Source organism: Musa acuminata, chromosome BXJ2-7 (assembly GCF_036884655.1).
Source record: "Musa acuminata AAA Group cultivar baxijiao chromosome BXJ2-7, Cavendish_Baxijiao_AAA, whole genome shotgun sequence".
Taxonomy (NCBI): Eukaryota; Viridiplantae; Streptophyta; class Magnoliopsida; order Zingiberales; family Musaceae; genus Musa; species Musa acuminata.
In genome coordinates this window covers 27,509,171-27,528,348 of record NC_088344.1, presented here as the reverse complement: position 1 = coordinate 27,528,348, position 19,178 = coordinate 27,509,171, and the positions used below count along the sequence as shown (strand labels likewise).

The 19,178-nt window shown below is 38.3% G+C and overlaps 1 protein-coding gene across 8 annotated transcripts; it reads right to left on the bottom strand.

Annotated features, from left to right (window-relative positions):
* Positions 1-4,327: 4,327 nt before the first annotated feature.
* Positions 4,328-14,884, bottom strand: LOC135617482 (uncharacterized). 8 transcript variants are annotated; one of them, XM_065117728.1, is made up of 10 exons: positions 12,500-14,884; positions 11,767-11,841; positions 11,642-11,688; positions 9,705-9,799; positions 9,389-9,632; positions 9,247-9,300; positions 8,563-8,664; positions 7,775-8,479; positions 7,328-7,462; positions 4,328-6,838 (listed from the first exon to the last, which is right to left on the bottom strand). In XM_065117728.1, exons 6-10 carry the CDS (start codon positions 9,253-9,255, stop codon positions 6,662-6,664), a joined length of 1,128 nt encoding a protein of 375 aa, XP_064973800.1. In that variant the 5' UTR covers positions 9,256-9,300; positions 9,389-9,632; positions 9,705-9,799; positions 11,642-11,688; positions 11,767-11,841; positions 12,500-14,884; the 3' UTR covers positions 4,328-6,661. The 8 variants fall into 8 exon arrangements, with proteins under 8 accessions (XP_064973800.1, XP_064973804.1, XP_064973805.1 ...); XM_065117732.1 differs by having other exon boundaries at positions 9,705-9,794; XM_065117733.1 differs by having other exon boundaries at positions 9,389-9,595; positions 9,705-9,794.
* Between the last annotated feature and the right edge of the window lie 4,294 nt (positions 14,885-19,178).

Genomic DNA, 19,178 nt, shown 5'->3' with positions numbered 1-19,178 from the left:
CTCTTTGCTAAAATAGAAGCTCGATTCAATGAAACTCATTTATTATATATTTGACTTGGTTCAAATCCTTTTATGAAATTGGTTCTTGATTTTCTTATGGAGAATGAATTCCTCCCTTACTCTTCTTCCTCTTCTTTTTATTTTTATGATAAAGGTAGAAAGAAACTTGCACATCTTAAGAAGAACCAAAAAGCTCCTAAGCAAAAATGCTAGCTTATCCATTTCAAAAATCAAAAGTAGTTATCATGCAAAGTTTTTGCTTAACTTCTCATTTTTGCTAGCATGGATAAATTGGTGTAAAACATACTTGACATGTTTTTAAACACTTGCATTGTTGAATGGTTCTCTTTTTTGTTGATGACAAAGGGGGAGAAATGTGACAAATTGATGACAACTTGGCATTATGAATGTTTGACATAATGTTTAAAATGTATCATATTGTAAATGCTTGAATGTATTACGAATACTTAAAATATGATTAGTATAATCAAATACATCGTAAATACTTGAAAAATATCAAAATGTATCGTATATGCATCATATGTATCGTAGATACTTGAAATGTATCATAAATGCTTGAAACGCATCGTAATGTGGCATGGATATTTAAAAATGTTTCATTCTTAAAATCATGCTTGATTTCGTATCAAAATGATAAATGTCTATTATTATGATGATGTATCAAACTTATCATACTTAATTTCCTACTTCCAATTAGTATCATGCCTCGGATTGATAAATTGTCATCTTTTATCAAACTTAAAATTTGAATCTTGCTAAATTTCATATTTGAAATTTGTATCATACTTGAAAATGATCATTCGATATTGGACTTGAAAATAGATGTCATGCCTTGACATCATTTTTATTGTGATAAATATGTGGTATCATATTTTGAGATGGTAAAACATGATTAGTATTGTGCATGTCAATAAGTTTAAATGCATATAACTTATCGGTTTGATGCTTGAATTCAAAGACCTTGAATTCCAGAGTGTCTTTTCTCAAGTATGGCATATAGATAGGGGGAGTTATGGTTAACTCCGTCATCAATTGATTATCATCATCAAAAAGGCAAAGATTGTTGAATCTCATATTTTGATGATGAAATCAATTGGTAAATTGTTTGATCCAATCTATATGTTGAAAAAAGTGTGCATAATTAACTACGATAGCAATCAAGGCATAAAGCAAAATGAAGTGCCGGAGTCAAGATCGAGAATTCATTGGGAGTTCGAGAGTTCGTCAGGAGTCCAGAGGTTCATCGGAAGTGCCACCGAAATTAGCCAAGAATCCAAGAGCATGTCGGGAGTCCGTTGGAAGATTGTCGAGAGATCATTGGAAGTCCGCTAGAAGATCACTGGAAGCTCGCCGGAAGAAACCTAGACTTATCGAACTTATTTTATTTAGTGTATGTCTTAAAAATCGAAGTTAGCACATAATTAGGGTTAGGATTGGGAGGTAATCCCACTAACTAAATTAGGAGCCAATTGAGCCCAAAACATAGTTGAGTTGGGCCGGATAGAAGGCTCACTCGGTCACTTGGAGCCTTGCCAAGCGGTGGCACCACCCAAGGTGGGTGGTGGAACCGCTTGAGGCTCAACCTCCCAGGAGATTTGGGTGGTGGTACTACCTAGACTAGGTGGTGGCACCATCCAGATTGGGCGATGGTACCGTCGACAGTTAATGCTGCTAATCGATGGTACTACCTTGTCAAGCAATGGTACCACTAGAGTCCAGTCTCTGAGGCTCTTCAAGCGATAGTACCATCAGACTGGGCAGTGGTACCACCTAGTGTTAGTGCTGCAAGCGATGGTACCACCTAGTGTCAATGCTACAGGCGGTGGTACCTACAGTACCTCAAAAATTGAGGATATGACACATTTTAGCTCCAATTTTGAAGCCAATTAAGGGCTGTAAATACCCCTTACTTCTCAGCTAGTAAAGCACAGAGAAGTAATAGGAACTGAACCGAATATTTCTTCTCTGTTGTTAGAATACTAACATTATTGACTTACCTCTGAAATAATGAATAGGATCTGTCTAGAAGATATCATAGGGACATTCATCTACTAAATAAGAGAGTTAAGGGACTGTTATATACTCGCATTATGGACAGGCACCGAAATAGACTAGTCAAGAGAAAATAGGCGCATACTGTTCTATAATCAATTAGGAGAATCACACCGATCCCGCCCAAAGTGAGTGAATTGCATGTATAGATCCATAGATAGGAAAGGGCTTATAGTTTAATTGGTTGAAACGTACCGCTCATAACGGTGATATTGTAGGTTCGAGCCCTACTAAGCCTACCGCCGCCCCTAGTACATACAGTCGAAGTCCCCGTAACCCTGCGATTTAACCGGGCCAAACCACGACTGAAACATAATAGAAAGCAAAATAAGCGGACACCGATCGGTCGCTAAGCACTCACAGTTCGGCTAAGTTAATACTTGCTCCCGAAGAGTCAAGCTCCTTCTCTCGGTATGCTTCACCATAATATATACAAGTGCAATTAGTTAGCTTTGCTGGTATATTTCTAATGAATTCTTTCGGGAATGTATTGGCGAGTCCAGTCCACAAGGAAGTACTTTCAAACTTTCACTCCATTCTTCAATTCCTACAGAAACTCCCGTTAGCGCCGAGGAAGCCCCATTCTTCAATTAGAGAACGGAAACTCCATTCTGAGATTAGGACTTGAAGAGCACAGAGCACCATGTTGGTTAATTCTTTCTATAATACCTGGCCAATTCTTCCTCTATTTGGAAACTTCGAGTGGAATTCTTCCTTTTGTGTTTCAGCTGGGCACCCTTAACTAACGGCGCTTAGGGACAAGAGCAAGGTTCCTTGAAAGCGAAGGAGTTAACTCTTACTTTTCTTCTATACAAAGCTAGAGATTACTATTTATTGGCAGCCTAACCCTCCGCCTCCGCCTTACCAGTACCAGTATAAAAAGAAGGAAGTGTTTCTTCCGTTGATTCTTTCATCATAAGCGCTTAAGCGAAGCATATAGGTTTCTTTCGCCTTGCCTTCGTTTGAGATTCCTATTCATATCTAGGCTAACGATTCAATATTTACTCATGGGTGGGAGGAATAGACAAGATACGAATCAAAGAGGGATCGCATGTTCTGAGTTCGAAACAAGAGTCAGGAGTATGGTTCCGCTTTCGCCGTTGCTTCTTCAAAAGCCAAGCCTCTTTCTTTACACTAAAGTTCATTTCTTCGAACAAGCAGCAATAATTTCTTTCGGTTTATTATCTTTCTTTTTTGTAAGCAGAAGCGCTCAAGATCTCTCGCGGTAAAGGTTCTTCCTCTGTGAGCTTTTCTCTTTACGTGGTCCAAGCCAAACTTATATATACGCGTCTATAGTTTAGGATCACAACTATAAAGACAGATTTAGAGCATCACCCACTCTTTTCTATTCCACCTCTTTCTTTGGAAGTTTGTTCTTGATTCTTTCTTCAAAACGGCTATTACTGCGCTTTAATCACAAGTTATAGCTGCTGCTTCAATGTTTTATTCAAATGAACTTTCTTGAACAATCCCCATGAATAGGATAAACCCCTTATTCCATGATATTTCCATAAGATTCTACTAATAAGTAGATGGCTATGTCTTATCCCGCATCTAGAAGTAACCAGCTCTTTTTATAGCCTATAGTTTCACCAAACAAAAGCAAAGGCTTCTTTTCCTTTTTCTCTTAGAAAGTGGTTCCACACAAGTTGCAAGTAACATCAAGTCACTCATTACAGAATCAGTGCTAATTATGGTATGTAGAGGAGAGTGCACCATCCATTTTTCCTTTGCGTCGTTGCGAAGTCAAAGAACTAACACGTTCCGAGGCGACTGTGCTACAAAGTGCTTGCTGGAGCTGGAGCAGTTGCTTGTTCAATAAGTGAGTAGTTTCTTGCTTATTTGTGCTTGAGAAAATCATTTAGCGTTCGTTCATACTGTCTATAGAAAATGTAACAAAACAACCTTCACTGAGAAGAGCGGCACTCATATCATATAGAAGTTATGCCTGCTTGGAGCAGTTTTTGACTTTCAAATGAGCAGGGCTCTGGTCTATGGGAGTGAGGGCAGAGTAAACACTTTTCTTTCCTCCCCCGTCCCTTTCGAGACTGAAGTAAACAAATACTCAATTGGTTTTTAAGGCATCAGAGAATTACTGGAATTTCATATATGCTATTATAGAGAATAAGCAATGGCATACGCTATAAGCTACGGAACTGAACTGTGCCTAAATTCCTTCGAATAAGCAATGGCATACGCTATAAGCTATCGAACTGTGCCTAAATTCCTTCTCAATCGCAGCTGTATACTGAAGTCAAGTAAATGGCTTTGCTTGCATTAAAGAAAGAAGTAGCATTTCACATAGTACACGTAAATAACCAGATAGTCAAGTAAATAACCAGCTTTGCTTGCATTTCAAGACTCACGCACCCAACCCAAGAAACTCACTAACGCACGAAACAGCTTACAAAAGCAGAATATGCTAAGCAAGGGGGAGGCGGCGTTGATGCGGCCGAGGTTGAGAAGAGGAATCAATGTTGCATGCGCTGCTGGGGTTGAGGCAAGGCAGCGTACTTGCTGCTGTTGCTGCGTTCGTTGTTGGAGGGCGATTGCTGCAGAACGTGGGGTTGGTCGTTGGCCGGGAGCAACGACGTGGTTACAATCGATGGCTACGGCAGCAGAGGGTGCCACTGTTTTTGTTGCTGCGTGGTGATTTTGTTTTTGTCGCACCACCGAAGGAGTTGGCCGGAAGGATCATGAGCGGTTGAGGAGAAGGCTGCGGTGGCTAGCAGCACCGGTGGTCACTGGCCGGAGCGCAGCGTTGGCGGTGGAGAAAAAGGCAGCGAGCGTCGTCGCTAGCCGGGAAGTTGCGATGCTGGAGATGGGAAACAGGGTGCTCTGTTTCTATCGCACCACAGCCGGAGCCGCTGGCGATGCTGGCAACGGCGGCGCGGCGGTGATCGTGCGGCCGAGAAGCAACGGCAGCGGTGGAGGAGTCAGCGGTGTCACGGTTGGGAACAAGGGCAACCGGTGAGTTGCCCTGTTTCTGGCACTACGGATGCAGAGCAAGGAGGATCGGCTGCTGGGAGGCGTGCGGCGGTCGTCGCACGGTGGCCCGCAGCAATGATGGGTCGACTGGTCGGCGACGGCGCTGGAGGGGAAGAGGAGTGCTGGAGGCGGCGCGGCTGGTGGAGGCGCTGCTGTGATCGACGAAACAGAGGAACTATGTTTCTGCAACCGTTGCAACGAGGGGCTGCGGCAACAGGCGGCTGCGGCTGCGACCCAAGGGGGGGGGCACGGCTAGGGTTGCGGTGGAGAGGCAACGGTGGTGGCGCGGCTGGGAGCAACGTCACCAACGATCGCCGAGGAGAAGAGTCGAGCGGCTGCGCTGCAACGCAAGGGGAGGCGAGCGGCGGCAGTAGGGCTGGGATGGACGCTGGCAGCGTCGTCTCCTGGCCGGGGAACAACGACGGCGGTGGTTGTCGCTAGTCGGGAAGCGGGGCGATGGTGGGCGCTGGCCGGACGCAGGGGAAGCTGGGGTGCGTGGCTGCGGTTGCTGCTTCTTCTTCTCTCTTTCTTTCTTTCTTTCTTTCTTTCTTTCTTTCTTCGTTTTTTTTTTTTTTTGATAGCTTCGTTGCAACGAGAACGCGAAGGATCGCTGCTCTGATACCAAATGGCGCTAGAACAGCGTGCCTGTTGCCGCAGCCCCTCGTTGCAACGGTTGCAGAAACAGAGTTCCTCTGTGCCGCAGCCCCTCGTCGATCGCAGCCGCGCCGCCTCCAACACTCCTCTTCCCCTCCAGCGCCGTCGCCGACCAACCGACCCATCACTGCTGCGGGCCACCGTGCGACGACCGCCGCATGCCTCCCAGCAACCGATCCTCCTTGCTCTGCATCCGTAGTGCCAGAAACAGGGCAACTCACCGGTTGCCCTTGTTCCCAACCGTGACACTGCTGACTCTGCCGACTCCTTCACCACTGTCGTTGCTTCTCGGTCGCACGATCACCGCCGCGCCGCCGTTGCCAGCATCGCCAGCGGCTCCGGCTGTGGTGCGATAGAAATAGAGCACCCTGTTTCCCATCTCCAGCATCGCAACTTCCCGGCCAGCGACGACGCTCGCTGCCTTTTTCTCCACCGCCAACGCTGCGCTCCGACCAGTGACCACCGGTGCTGCCAGCCACCGCAGCCTTCTCCTCAACCGCTCGTGATCCTTCCGGCCAACTCCTTCGGTGGTGCGACAAAAATAGAATCACCACGCAGCAACAAAAACAATGGCACCCTCTGCTGTCGTAACCATCGATTGTAACCACCGTCGTCGCTCCCGGCCAACGACCAACCCCACATTCTGCAGCAGTCGCCCTCCAACAACGAACGCAGCAACAGCAGCAAGTACGCTGCCTTGCCTCAACCCCAACAGTGCACGCAACATTGATTCCTCTTCTCAAACTCGGCCGCATCAACACCGCCTCCCCCTTGCTTAGCATATTCTGCCACAACCATAGGTTGCTATCATCGCAGCCTCAACCCCATTGCTCGGCGATCGCCCCTTGGGTCGCAACAGCTACAGCCACATCAACGCAATCGCCTTCCAACCCCGGGCTCTCATCTCACGCAGTGACACAAACTATCATAAAATATAGGAATGTCACTATATTTTAATCTGCACTAAAAACAAAAAATTGTCACGTAACATGTCATAAATCCAATACAGGCTAACCTTTTTTTGTTTCAGAGCAGTTCTGGCCTGATACTTTCCTCTATCCTCCCTCCCAGCTCTTACTAGGGCCAGTCGTTCCTCCTTGCTAAGCTTTCTTTTAATGTGGACCTAAAGAACAATAGTTCATTGATGATAAAGAGAATTAGTTCAACTTAGAACAACTCACAAGCTTATGACATAAAATCATAATTTAAAGTAAAGGAAATGTAATCTAAAGTAAGAATAGCTACCAGTACATTAAAAAAAAAAGCTAGCAGTACATCAACATCTAGCTATTCATCATGTACTTTTAAAAATACTCATACAAGCTCTCGTGCAGATATGCTTCCATCCAGAGATCAAAAGCATGGACCAGTGATCTCAAAAGAATCAATGCCTTGAACAACATATACAACACCAGAAATTTGCATTACAGAATGATAATATATGTGAGAGCTAAAATCGGATCAATTGGTACATTATTAAATGAGTTCATCAATTTTACATATAGTTGGAACATTACAAAAGGAGTTTATCAACCTTACATAGTCACAGAATTACCAAATAGGGAAAAGAAAAAGAAAAACATTCATACCAAGAGAAAGGATGAGAGCTCACCTCTAGCATAGCAGGATCCACTGGCTTTATACTTAATTGCTCAGAAGAGGGAATTTTGAAAGATGAGACTTTCGAGTCTATACCCTTTCTCAAAAGACCTTGCTGAGCCATAACCAGCTTTGCTTCTTTCTTTGCCTATGAGATTCAAAAAAGAAAAAAGGCAAAGCTTATAAGATGCCTACATAGTGAGTGAATTTTGGTGATTAAAAATGTAATCAAGAATATAAGATCCATTATTTCATCGAACATTAAAAAATAATCAGAACACTAAAGAAGTTGAAGATCCAAATTTCTCAGAAACACTCGCTTATGCAGATGTTACTATAACTTCATATCAGATAACATGAGCGTACGAGTAACAAAGTTCAATGAACAGTGTCAGAATTTTACTGAATCTATTTCACATAATTAAGATGAAAAGGAGCACTAAGTTTCTGGTGAACACACCTTCAACTCTTTTATACGTTGAAAATCTTCATTAGAAAGAATTCCATCTGTTTCATCTGATGCTTTCTGTGACATCTTGGCCATTGTTAGTCTTTTAAGGGTGCGAAGACTTGATTCTGAAGTATTCAGTTGTCCAACATAATCCGCAAACTTCCTCTTCTTTGATTTGGCCTTCTCCTCTTCCTTTATTTCATCGTTGTCATCACAAGCGCATTCATGATTACTGAGGTCATCATCATTGCAGATGTCATTAGAAGACTTTTTCCTTGATGCATCTAGCTCACTGGAGATATCCATATTATCATCACTAAGATCCACATCTTTAGTATCACTATCATATTCATCATAGGCAGCATTCTCATCAATATCATCATCAAGATCATCACCATCATCTTCCTCCCCATCAATGTTATCACTGTTACCTAAATCTTCTTCATTTTTTTCATCTGAAACCTCATCATCCTCTTCTTCATCTTCCAAAGAATCATCCTCTTTCTCTGTCTCAGCATCACTGTCATACTCATCCTCCAAATCTGATGCAGAAGCCTCAGCATCAGAACTGTCAGTCATCGAGTTATCAACGTGTTCCAGCAACTCTATGTCAGGCACATCAGTAGCTATACTAACTTCTCCATATGCTTTTGGCCTTGCTTTGGGATTGACCGGACGGCCACGGTCCTTTTTGACCAATAAAGAAGGGCATATCTGAAAACAAATAAAGCTCAGAATAACAATCACAAGCTATACGTATGAAACAAAAATTGTTAGACTGAAATACATATTCCAACCTCTCTGAATAAAGTTATCAAGGAGCGAGCTGCTGAAGAAACTGCCTTCTCATGTGATTTTTTGTACAAGACCAAGTCTTGAAGCAGATCTTCATTCATTAACTGTAAACAACCAAAATGAGGCAGTTAGACAACTAGTTTCTTGTAGACATTTACAAGCTTTTATAGGTACATATCTATTTCAAGTGGTGCACTATCCTTCTCAAATAATTTTATTATTTCTCAAATTGAAGCAAAAAAAATAAAAAAAAACAAGATTACAGTTAATTAATATGAAGATGGGTAAAATTTTGAAAAACAAAAAACATAATTATTAAGATAATTGCATCTAGAATTTGAGTAAGTAAACATTCAACGGACCCAAATCCACATTGAGTACTTTTTTGTGACAATATATAGACGAAAAAAAATTAGAATTCCATAACAAGTATAGTTCTTTCACAGATTCAACTTCCTAGAAAATCTGAAAGCACGTTATAAGAGTTCATCATACTGTCAACATCTTGTATCTCAGATGTAGTCTGGCTAAACTGCTAATGTGACGAGATCATGCTAAAGTGACAAGATGATATATTAAGTAGGCATGAACCATGGAATTGTGATGCATCTCATACAAGATGATGCAAAGAATAAACCTGTCGCAAACAAACTTGAACAAATAATTGACTAAATGTAAAGCAATACCAAAGGCATCCTGATACAGATCTCCCTCACAACATTCAGCCCAACAGCAATGGCCTGACAAGACAAATAAGAAAGTCCATGATCAACAGTTCAACTATTAACAGATGAACATGACTGAAAGTAATATCATTTTCAGCAGTACCTCTGTGCGAGAACGATCATGCACAAATTGATTCACAATTTGTTTCAATAAGGGTTCAACCGCATCAGGAGGTACTATTCAAATAAAAACAGCTTCGATGAGTTCTTCTATCTGAAGAACAGAACTGGGAACAGCATGCCTTGACTATGAATGCTTAGAAAATCTACAGTAAAAAAAGCACAACCATATCATGGCAGGCCTGGACAGCTGCAGCAAGCAAATCGGTGACATCACGTTGATGAGGCTAAAAAAACATAAATACAAATAAGTATGGTTTCAAGTTAAAATACATATAAGCAAAAAAATCCTTGTTTACCTGAACATATTTTTGAAGAAACGGATAAAAATTTAACGAGATCAGACGGTGCAATCCAACAGTTCTGGCTATTACTTTAACATCATCATCCTATCCTGCAACACAAAGTAACAACAATAGTCGACAAAAGAAAATTTCATATATCAACCAATAAATAACACATGTAGTCTAACATAGAAGAGAAATTTCATTATAAATTACTGTTATCAGCTTAGTGTACAGTGTGAACCAATCTACCAAAACATTGAAATGACATTGACTATAGCCTTTCAATATAATAAATAAAATTCACCCATTCAAAACATTAATACATCCCTATCTTAATCACATATAACTCTTTATAATACATCCCTATCTTAATCACATGTAGATTCAAGTATTCAAGCCAATTTTCTAAAACATTAATGATCTCAATGAAACTGCATATCTTAAGCATGGTCTGCAGTACCGAACTGTACCGTTCGGTACGGGCGGTACGTACCGGTCCGACAGGTTGTCGGTACGCGGACCACCTTTTACCGGTCCGAGTGCACTGTAGCAGTGCAGCACTGTAGCACTATAGAATCATAGAGTCAAGATGTATCCTGGACATAACTGTTAGTGAAATTGGATAATAACTGGGGCATTGTGATGAAATTCATAATTTCTTGAGCACACACAGATGAAAGATGGATGTCACATACAGGGTTCATGAACTAAAAAGTACTAAATGACAGTAACTAGAACTAAAGGACTTGCATTCACAGGATTTGAAGTGTATATTTTAAGTGTATATTGGTAACTAAGAAACATGTAAAAAATAATCTGCTACCCATTAAGAAATATATAGCTTTCCAAGCCACAACAGTAGTTATATTGGTCCATAAAAGTCCCATAAGAGTTGAGCACAACACTCCAAAGAACTCTGTACAAGGCTGTGTCATAGTTGTATCATCAGAACACTCAAACAATAGGTTCTTTATTGGCACTCTAGAAAAAAAGGAAAACTACAATCCAACAGACAAAATTTTCAGTTTCACAATAACTGCTATCATGATCATGATCAAATTCAAGAGATCAAAGTTTTATTCAAGTGTACAAATGACTGATATTGTTGGAATCTTCACAATAAAGTAATAGATGGATCACAAAATAACATCTATGATAGGTCATAGAAAGTATTTTTTTAGTTCATCAGGATGGACATGTCAGTACAATACATGCCGATCAGCACGGTTTAAACATATAGCTGGAACAAGCCTTGTGCTTGATTGTGTGTTCAAGGACATCCTTGGTATAAAACCAAACACCATGCTAGTATTATACTAGCATGACATAGTTCGACAATCATCAACCACTGCTGGCAAACTTGAAATATTATCATACATCATCAAATGGTGAAACTAATTGCCATCTGAACAATCATCATCAAATATTATACCACAGCAGAACAAATTGCCTCTGAACTTCATAGTCTTTGTTATGCTAGGACTATGATGTTCAAATCAAATAACATTTTTCTCAAAATGAGAAGATTATTTCACGAGAAAATTAATGATTGATAATTTGATCATCCACAATAAATCACAATGTATTGACCACAAAAAAGGTCAGATCTGCACCAAGAAATGATCAAGTACTCATCAAACATAGATAGTTTTAATTGCTTATGTTAGATAATTCACCAAACATTATTTATATATTTTCATGATGAATAGGTTAATTATGATGAATCATGATTTATATACATCTACCTATTCTAACATTAAATAAATACCAAATTTTGTCACATTAAATAGTAAACATTATACATTGATACATGCCCATATCCATCATATCAATATCTTGCACTTGTATCCATGACTTCATAACCAACCAACCAACCAAACGAGCATTCATTATAATAAAGAATTAAGCCTTCATAACAGTAATAAAAACAAGAAGAATGATGAAATTACTTGAATAACACCAAGAGGTCCTCCGGAAGTTCAATTGCAAGATCAACCTGAAAAAGGGTCGATGTAGTTACAAAAATACAAGTTGTTGACTTAATATGTAGACTTATTATGGGAAAAGATGAAACCTTTGCAGTAATTGTATATATCCATGGTGATAATGGTCCAAAGCATAAATCAATCAATACACATGCTGCTTTTGCCTGAAGATTGAAAAATAAATGCTTACTTAGAAAGCCAAAAAGTAAGTTGTCTATTCATAATTAAACTTGGTATGAAACCAACAAACACGAGATGATAAGAATGAAGACAGATAGCCCACACAAGCATTAAGAAGATGACAATGACATTATTATTATCTGCAACAACAGATTAATATGAATTGTTGAGACTTTTGATAAGAATACAAATGCATGTAACGTATATCACCCAGATGCATCACTGCTGAACCTGAGAGAGAGCATGCTGGACAGAAGGATGTTTCCACAAAGAAAAACTATCATCAACTTGATTTAGGAGGCTAATTGGAGGAAGACGTGCCATCAAATGAAAGGAAATCAGAATCCATCCAAATTAATTAATATATAAACTAGTAAAAGGTGTTAAAAGTTTTAACTTAAAACAGAGACCTTTCACCTGGAAGCAGTGCTTGTATAAGTGGTAATAGGGACCAAAAATTTGAATTACTGTTAGCCAATTTGCAGAACAGGAGAGGCTATCTATTCATTATAAAAGAATGTAAACACTCGACAATTTAGTTACAGAAGCAGACTCCTGGTGGCTAAAAGTTATTCCAATAGGAAAAAACAAGGATAATTAGTTTAAAAAACATTATAGGGTAGGTGATCATTTAGAACATACTTGTGAAGCACATCCAAATAAGACATGAGGACTGCCTTCTTCCGCTGCAGATATATCCAAGACATTCAAATAAGAAGCATCCCAATAATCTTCAGTTCATTTGAATTCTTCCCCAAACAAGCTCAAGTAATCAGTAGGTTGCATGTGCCTGGTTACTTCAGTTTTAACAATTTCATCAAATATTGAAGACAGACCCAACTATTCAAGTACAAAATTGCCAAATCAGGTTGTAAATTGATTTGATAAGAAACCATATCCATTCACATAATATGCATGAAAAAATAATTTAATTAACATTAGTTTCTTCGTAAACTTATTGTGGAATCCTCTAAACTAAGAAAGAACACTTTTGAACACGTGGAAAGCCAAAAAGCAAAAGAATTTCTATTAAGTAATATGGAACACATCATCTATAATTATTTCAATGTTTGACACAAAATATTACAGAACAAAATGCAAAGAAGAAACAGAAGAACATCTGAAACTAACAATGTGGAGACTTGTCCTTGTAAATGGCAGTCCAAATCCTTTGAGAAATGGACCTGCATAGCCATCGTGTCTCTCACAATTCAATTGGAGATTCATATATGTCATTTCAGCTGCCAATAAAAAGTGTAAAAAAAAATTAACCATCAAGTTTTAGTTCACAAAGTCAAATAGAGTGGAGTAGTTTATCTCATCATGTTCCAAGGATTGTCAATCTTGATCCAACCAATTTAGAATGGTACCACCCGATACGGGCGATACGTACCGATCCGACGACATACCGGTACGCGAACCGCCCGCTACCAGACAGAACATGCTAGAGTGCTACAATGCTACAGTAAGAGGAAGAAATATTTAAAACCGCTCGGTAATAGTGATACAGTGCTCCAATGGTCAAATTGACCGTTGGAACCCTTTCTTATGGTATTTAAACCCTTCTTCTCCTTTATTTCACTCCATTACATTCTCATACTCTCTTAAACTATCTCAAACTCTTTTTTTCTCACATTTGTGCTCTCCTAAACTCTACAAAACAACGATTTGTAAATTGAATCGAGGTTAATTTAGGAAGATTAAAAGGAAGAACTTTCTAATCAAGATGTATGTTTACATAAGGATAATCCGTACTGAACTGAAATACGAACCTTGCATAAGATATTCTTCAAAGCCTAAAAAAAATAATGATACTATTCTTACCTAATTTACATTGATTTTACTAAACTTATGCTATTACTATATTTATTTCTAACTTAAAAATCCTATCCTAACTTCTTTTTTTTATTTTTAGGTATTTTCGGAGGGTCTTACAACTAAATTAGGTGTACCGCTTGGTACACCCTAACGTACCGCTCGGTATACGGTACTGTACCATACCGAGCCAACCTCGAAATACTAATACGGTACGGTATTGCATACCTTGATCCAACCTATAAAATTTCACCATTAAGAACCTTATCCACATGTTGTGGTTTCCCGTCCTAACAATTATCATCCACAGAAAGCATACTTGTTGGTTTCTTAGATGAGTAACTTACATTATGGACAATGCTAGTTCATGATATATAAGTTACATAGTCCCGATATTTGCATGTTAGTCCATAAAAGAAGTCACTTAAATCAAGGATTGAAATTTTGTACCATACCAAAATTTCAAGACTTATTCGATACGGTATGATACTATATACCGAGTGGTATATTTTGGTATACTACTGTGTGTGTGTGTATATATATATATATATATATATATATATAGGTAAACCGCACAGTTTACCTCTATGCGGGGCGACGTCGCAGATAAAAAAAAATTACGACATCTAAAAAACAAAAATATTACGATGATGCCCGAGGCGACATTGCCCAAGAAGAGAAGAAAAAAACAATCTTCGCTTCTCTCCGCCCCACAAGCCGATGCCTCTTCTCCAGCGCACAGATGAGAAGTCGTCAACAGACGAGGAGGAGCGAGGTGACATCCAGGTTCTACCTTTTTTTCCTATTTCTTTCTTCGTCTTCTCCCTCTTCTTTCTTCTCCCTCGATCACCGTCGATAATAACACCTCAATCGATAACGATAATGCCTTAATTGATGGTACCGCTCGGTAGCGGGCGGTCCGTGTACTGGTCTATTGACGGACCGGTATGTACCGCTCGGTACGAGCAGTATCATTCGGTATTGCAGACCTTGATTTAAAGAACTAATGGGCACTTTAAATGTTAGAATTAGGAACAGAAAACTCTATTTCTCATAATAACTTGAGAGGTCAATATATGTTGCATCAATTTATTGTGACGGACTAGTCTTACCATGAAACAGTTAGGATCATGCTTATGAGTACTAACATGTTTTCAACACTGGCTTTTTATGGCCTTAAGCAACCCTCCACCTTTTTCATTCGGGCTTGGGACCGACATTGGCGGTGTTAGAAACATTGGTACTCGTAACAAGAAATCAAGTAAAGAAACTAATTTTCTTTGAGAAAGATCAAAATTGAAACACCTAGAAGGAATTTAAAAGTGACAATTGTAGATCCGAAAAATAAGTATACTTCTGTCTAATTAGACAACAAAGAGGCCTTTGAATCATGGCACTACTCGCTTTTTTAAACCTAACAATGAGAAACATTTTTTTGCCAACACATAAAAACATAAGAAAGTTTGTTTTCTCAATAGCTGTGATTTTGGTGGAGAAAGGGGAAAATTAAGCATAGCCATCTCTAAACATATCACTAACCTATGACACAACGACTTCCAATGCAGAAAATCCTAGAGAAAATGAAGTTCTCGATTGAGGCATTCACATCAACATAATAACTCTACTAGATTGAACATGTTTCATCTTGTTTACAACTAAGCAAAAATTTATTTATGTCTAACACATACTTATATAAGATAAATTTGTCCATTTAAATTTGTTCCTCCTAACCTTGCCTCCTGCCTAACCTTCAAGGTGAGAACATTTTTAATTAACCTAGTCTATTGGTACTCCATTTGTGGTAAGGAACCCCAACTATATAAATATTTATCCTATTTGTTTCATGAAAGATGCAATCTTTATGTAACTTTTATTCAATTTTCAGATCCATATATCAACTGGGTAGCTTGTCCTAATATCTTAATGAGGGAATGCCTTGGAAGATCAAGAGATAGCTCCATTAACAAGTGTACTAAAATAAAAAAAATCAGAAATTAAGAAAATATGGGAAGACTCTTTCAGATAATAATTTATATAAAAGAAGACAATTAAATTGATTACACTATCATGGACTTGAGTTAAAGAGACATATATTGTAATACAAAAAAAATGTTCAAATTTTGTCACACCATCGAGGAATTAAGTTATATCTTTTTTCTTGTTGTGATCAATTGCAACTTTTATTTCGGCATATCCTAAGAGTTTTGCAAGAATATATAGAATTTTTGAAACTTGAATCATATAATGTAAACTATCCGTCCGACCCATTATTTATTTACTTTTGTCTAGGTTAGTTGACATAAACTAATTAGACATCTTGTTTCTGTAGGATTTCATTCCAATACATACATTTTTAGTTTAGCAACTTAAGATCCAATATACAAAAACCAAAAACTTATAATGAATAACAAATATATGTTTAGGACAAGGATTATAATGAATAATAAATGTATGTTCAGGACAAGGATTGAAATTTCATACCATATCGGAGTTTTGAGATTCGCTCGGTACGATATGGTACTGTATACTGAGAGGTACATTTGATATCTATATATATATATATATATATACATATATATATATATACATATATATGTATATATACATATACATATATATATATATATATAACATAAAAAGGGGCGATTGCCTCGTCACCCTTTTTGGTGCGAGGGGAGGGTTTCTTCTCCCACGCGGGCAAAAAAACAAGCGACGTCCCTTTGTTTTACTTATAAATTAACATATGACTTCTAAATTTTTTGGAAAATCGATTCACTTAGTATACCAATAAAATGCATTGAAGTAATTCTTGAAATAATTGAACTCTTCAAAACAATTTGCAATATTTCATTAACAAATTCAGAAGGCTTAACAGAGAGAGAGAGATGGGGGACCAATTCACTAATTCAAATGAAGGTAAAGTGTGTGTTTAAGCTAAGCTTCTGGTTCGAATGATACATTGCCCCAAGATGTAAACGTTCAGAATCTTACGAGTTCTTCCTGCATTCTTTCATTTTGTTAGTTCATTTTTGACAAACAATATCTAGCATATCAGCTTGGATATATAAATTTATCCACTTTTGGGAAAAAAAAGTACACTGGTTGTTCATTCATGTACAAATTCTCTCAAATTTTTATCCAAAGTGGGAGGCTTCAAGTCAAACACTAACAAGCACCTAGTAGATGGATCTTTTCTGGATGGCTCCACGTCAAGCACGAAATATTCAAACCATTTGAAACACGAGGGAAACAAAAAAAATATGACCAGTATGAATAACTATTATTCTGGATAACAAGGGTGAGCTAAGCATATGTGCATTAATAAAAAAAATACTAGATCTCATTGGTAATTTGTCAGACATTCATTCTCTTGTTCTTCGATGCATAATTTCACAACATAAAACTGATTTCTAGTTTTACAATTCAAACACCAATAACCACTAATCAAGAGAAAAAGAAGGTTGTATATACCAGGGTCTGCCGTACCGCCCGGTACGAGCGGTATGTACCGGTCCGACAGGTTGTCGGTACGCGGACCGACTGTTACCGGTCCGAGTGTACTGTAGCACTGTAGCAGTGCTACAGTGCTCGGTACACCTGGGTGTACCGCTCGGTATACCGTACCGTACCGGTACCAAGCCCAGATTGAAATACCGATATGGTACGGTATTGCGAACCTTGGTATATACACCATCCCCTTCTTGCAAAGGATGCACGCACCATTGGCCATGAGCTTCTTGTTTGTCTTGATCAGGCTCTGGAGTTTCCTGAGGATCATCAATCTCCACTGCATTAGCCTTGTCCATAAGGCCAATGATAGTTTACAAGATGTACATGACGATGGCAAGAGGCACAGAGGTAGAGGTGTTGGAAGGGATGGTAACTTTGGTGATGGAGACTTTAAATGCTTACCCAATATTCATTTTGTTTCTCCATTACATCCAATAAGATCATCAATATATTATTAAAAAAATGATGACTTAAATAATTCAATCGGAATTATCATGTCAAATTCAAACTTGGTACCACATGTGATATTACTGGAATCACAATAAATAATCACAACCGTTGCTGCTACTTTAATCTCAGTAAACAAATAGGGAAGTTGGAAACAAGAAATACCAACTCAAAGGTCGGTGTTATACTTACAAAAGGAAAATTTCAGATATAGTGCTTGGATGCTGAAACTGGTGGTAAATGACCACAACAGCAGAATTGAAAAAATACTGAAATAGTAGCCATGTCATTAATTGGTGAACATTTATATGAAACATAACAAGCTTGTCTATCAAGCTCATGAACATTGCTACTACTCTTCTACAGCTACAACTGATTCAGCAAGATAAATCCCATAGACTGAAACAATCACAAATCAGAACCTTCAGATTCAATGAAGATCCTGTTAATCGGAAGGACCCGAACTACTCCACTATCACCATAATGAAGCATTTGTGAACTATTGATCTAGTAAGCTAACTTCCAAAATTTAGAACCTGCATTATATCCCATTTGGCACCATTTTTCTAGCCCTATCTTAGGATCAGAAGTGTATCTATGTTGCAGAAGACCTAGTCTATTCATGGAAAGACATGTAAATTTGATATTTTTATTCATTTCACAGGGAAAAACATAATAAACAGAATTACAATGCCTCACCTTTATCAAGCTCATAGATTTATTTGTTTGGTATCTCTTTACTATTATGAAATATACTGTGGTTTACAGTTTTCTTAGGTTGAAATAACTGTTTTCTACAGAAATTATGATGCATCTTACTAAAATATGAAATGCATTGAAGTAATTCTTGGAATAATTGAACTCTTTAAACAAGTTTGCAATATTTCATTAAAAAATTCAGAAGGCTTAACAAAGACAGAGAGGGGGGACCAATTCACTAATTCAAATGAAAGTAAAGTATGTGTTTAAGCTGAGCTTCTGGTTCGAATGATACATTGCCCAAAGATGTAAACGTTCAGAGTCTTGCGAGTTCTTCCTGCATTCTTTCATTTTGTTAGTTCATTTTTTACAAACAATGTTTAGCATATCATCTTGCATGTTTAAATTTGTCCACTTTTGGGAAAAAAAAGTACACTGTTTGTTCATTCATGTAACCCAAAATAACTAAAATTGAAAAGCCCTTGCTTTTAACTAAAAGTCTTAGTCACTAAAATTGGTTGCCATGTTGGCAAACTACGTAGTTGTCTTGCAGTAAAATTCCACATGTAACCAGAAATAAAGTTAATGCCCATAAAAATGAATCAGAACTACTCTTGTAAACAAATTGAAATAAACAAAATACACACCAAAAAATAATATTTTCAATCTCAGTCCGATATCGATTTCAATAATATATCAGAGTAGTATGGTACTGGTATATAAGATAGTATACCAACATGTTCCGCTTGGTATACAAACAAGTTGTTAGTCATTTTTTATCATTAACAAATTTGAATGAAAGAGAAAGAGATACTATAATCCAGAGTCCAAACAATAGATTATAGACATC

Coding starts and splice junctions, on each gene's coding strand:
- LOC135617482 (XM_065117728.1), bottom strand. Junction 8,480..8,562: donor TGATAACTTTATTCAGAGAG/GTTGGAATATGT, acceptor ATTTGTTTTCAG/ATATGCCCTTCTTTATTGGT. Junction 7,463..7,774: donor AACGTATAAAAGAGTTGAAG/GTGTGTTCACCA, acceptor TGAATCTCATAG/GCAAAGAAAGAAGCAAAGCT.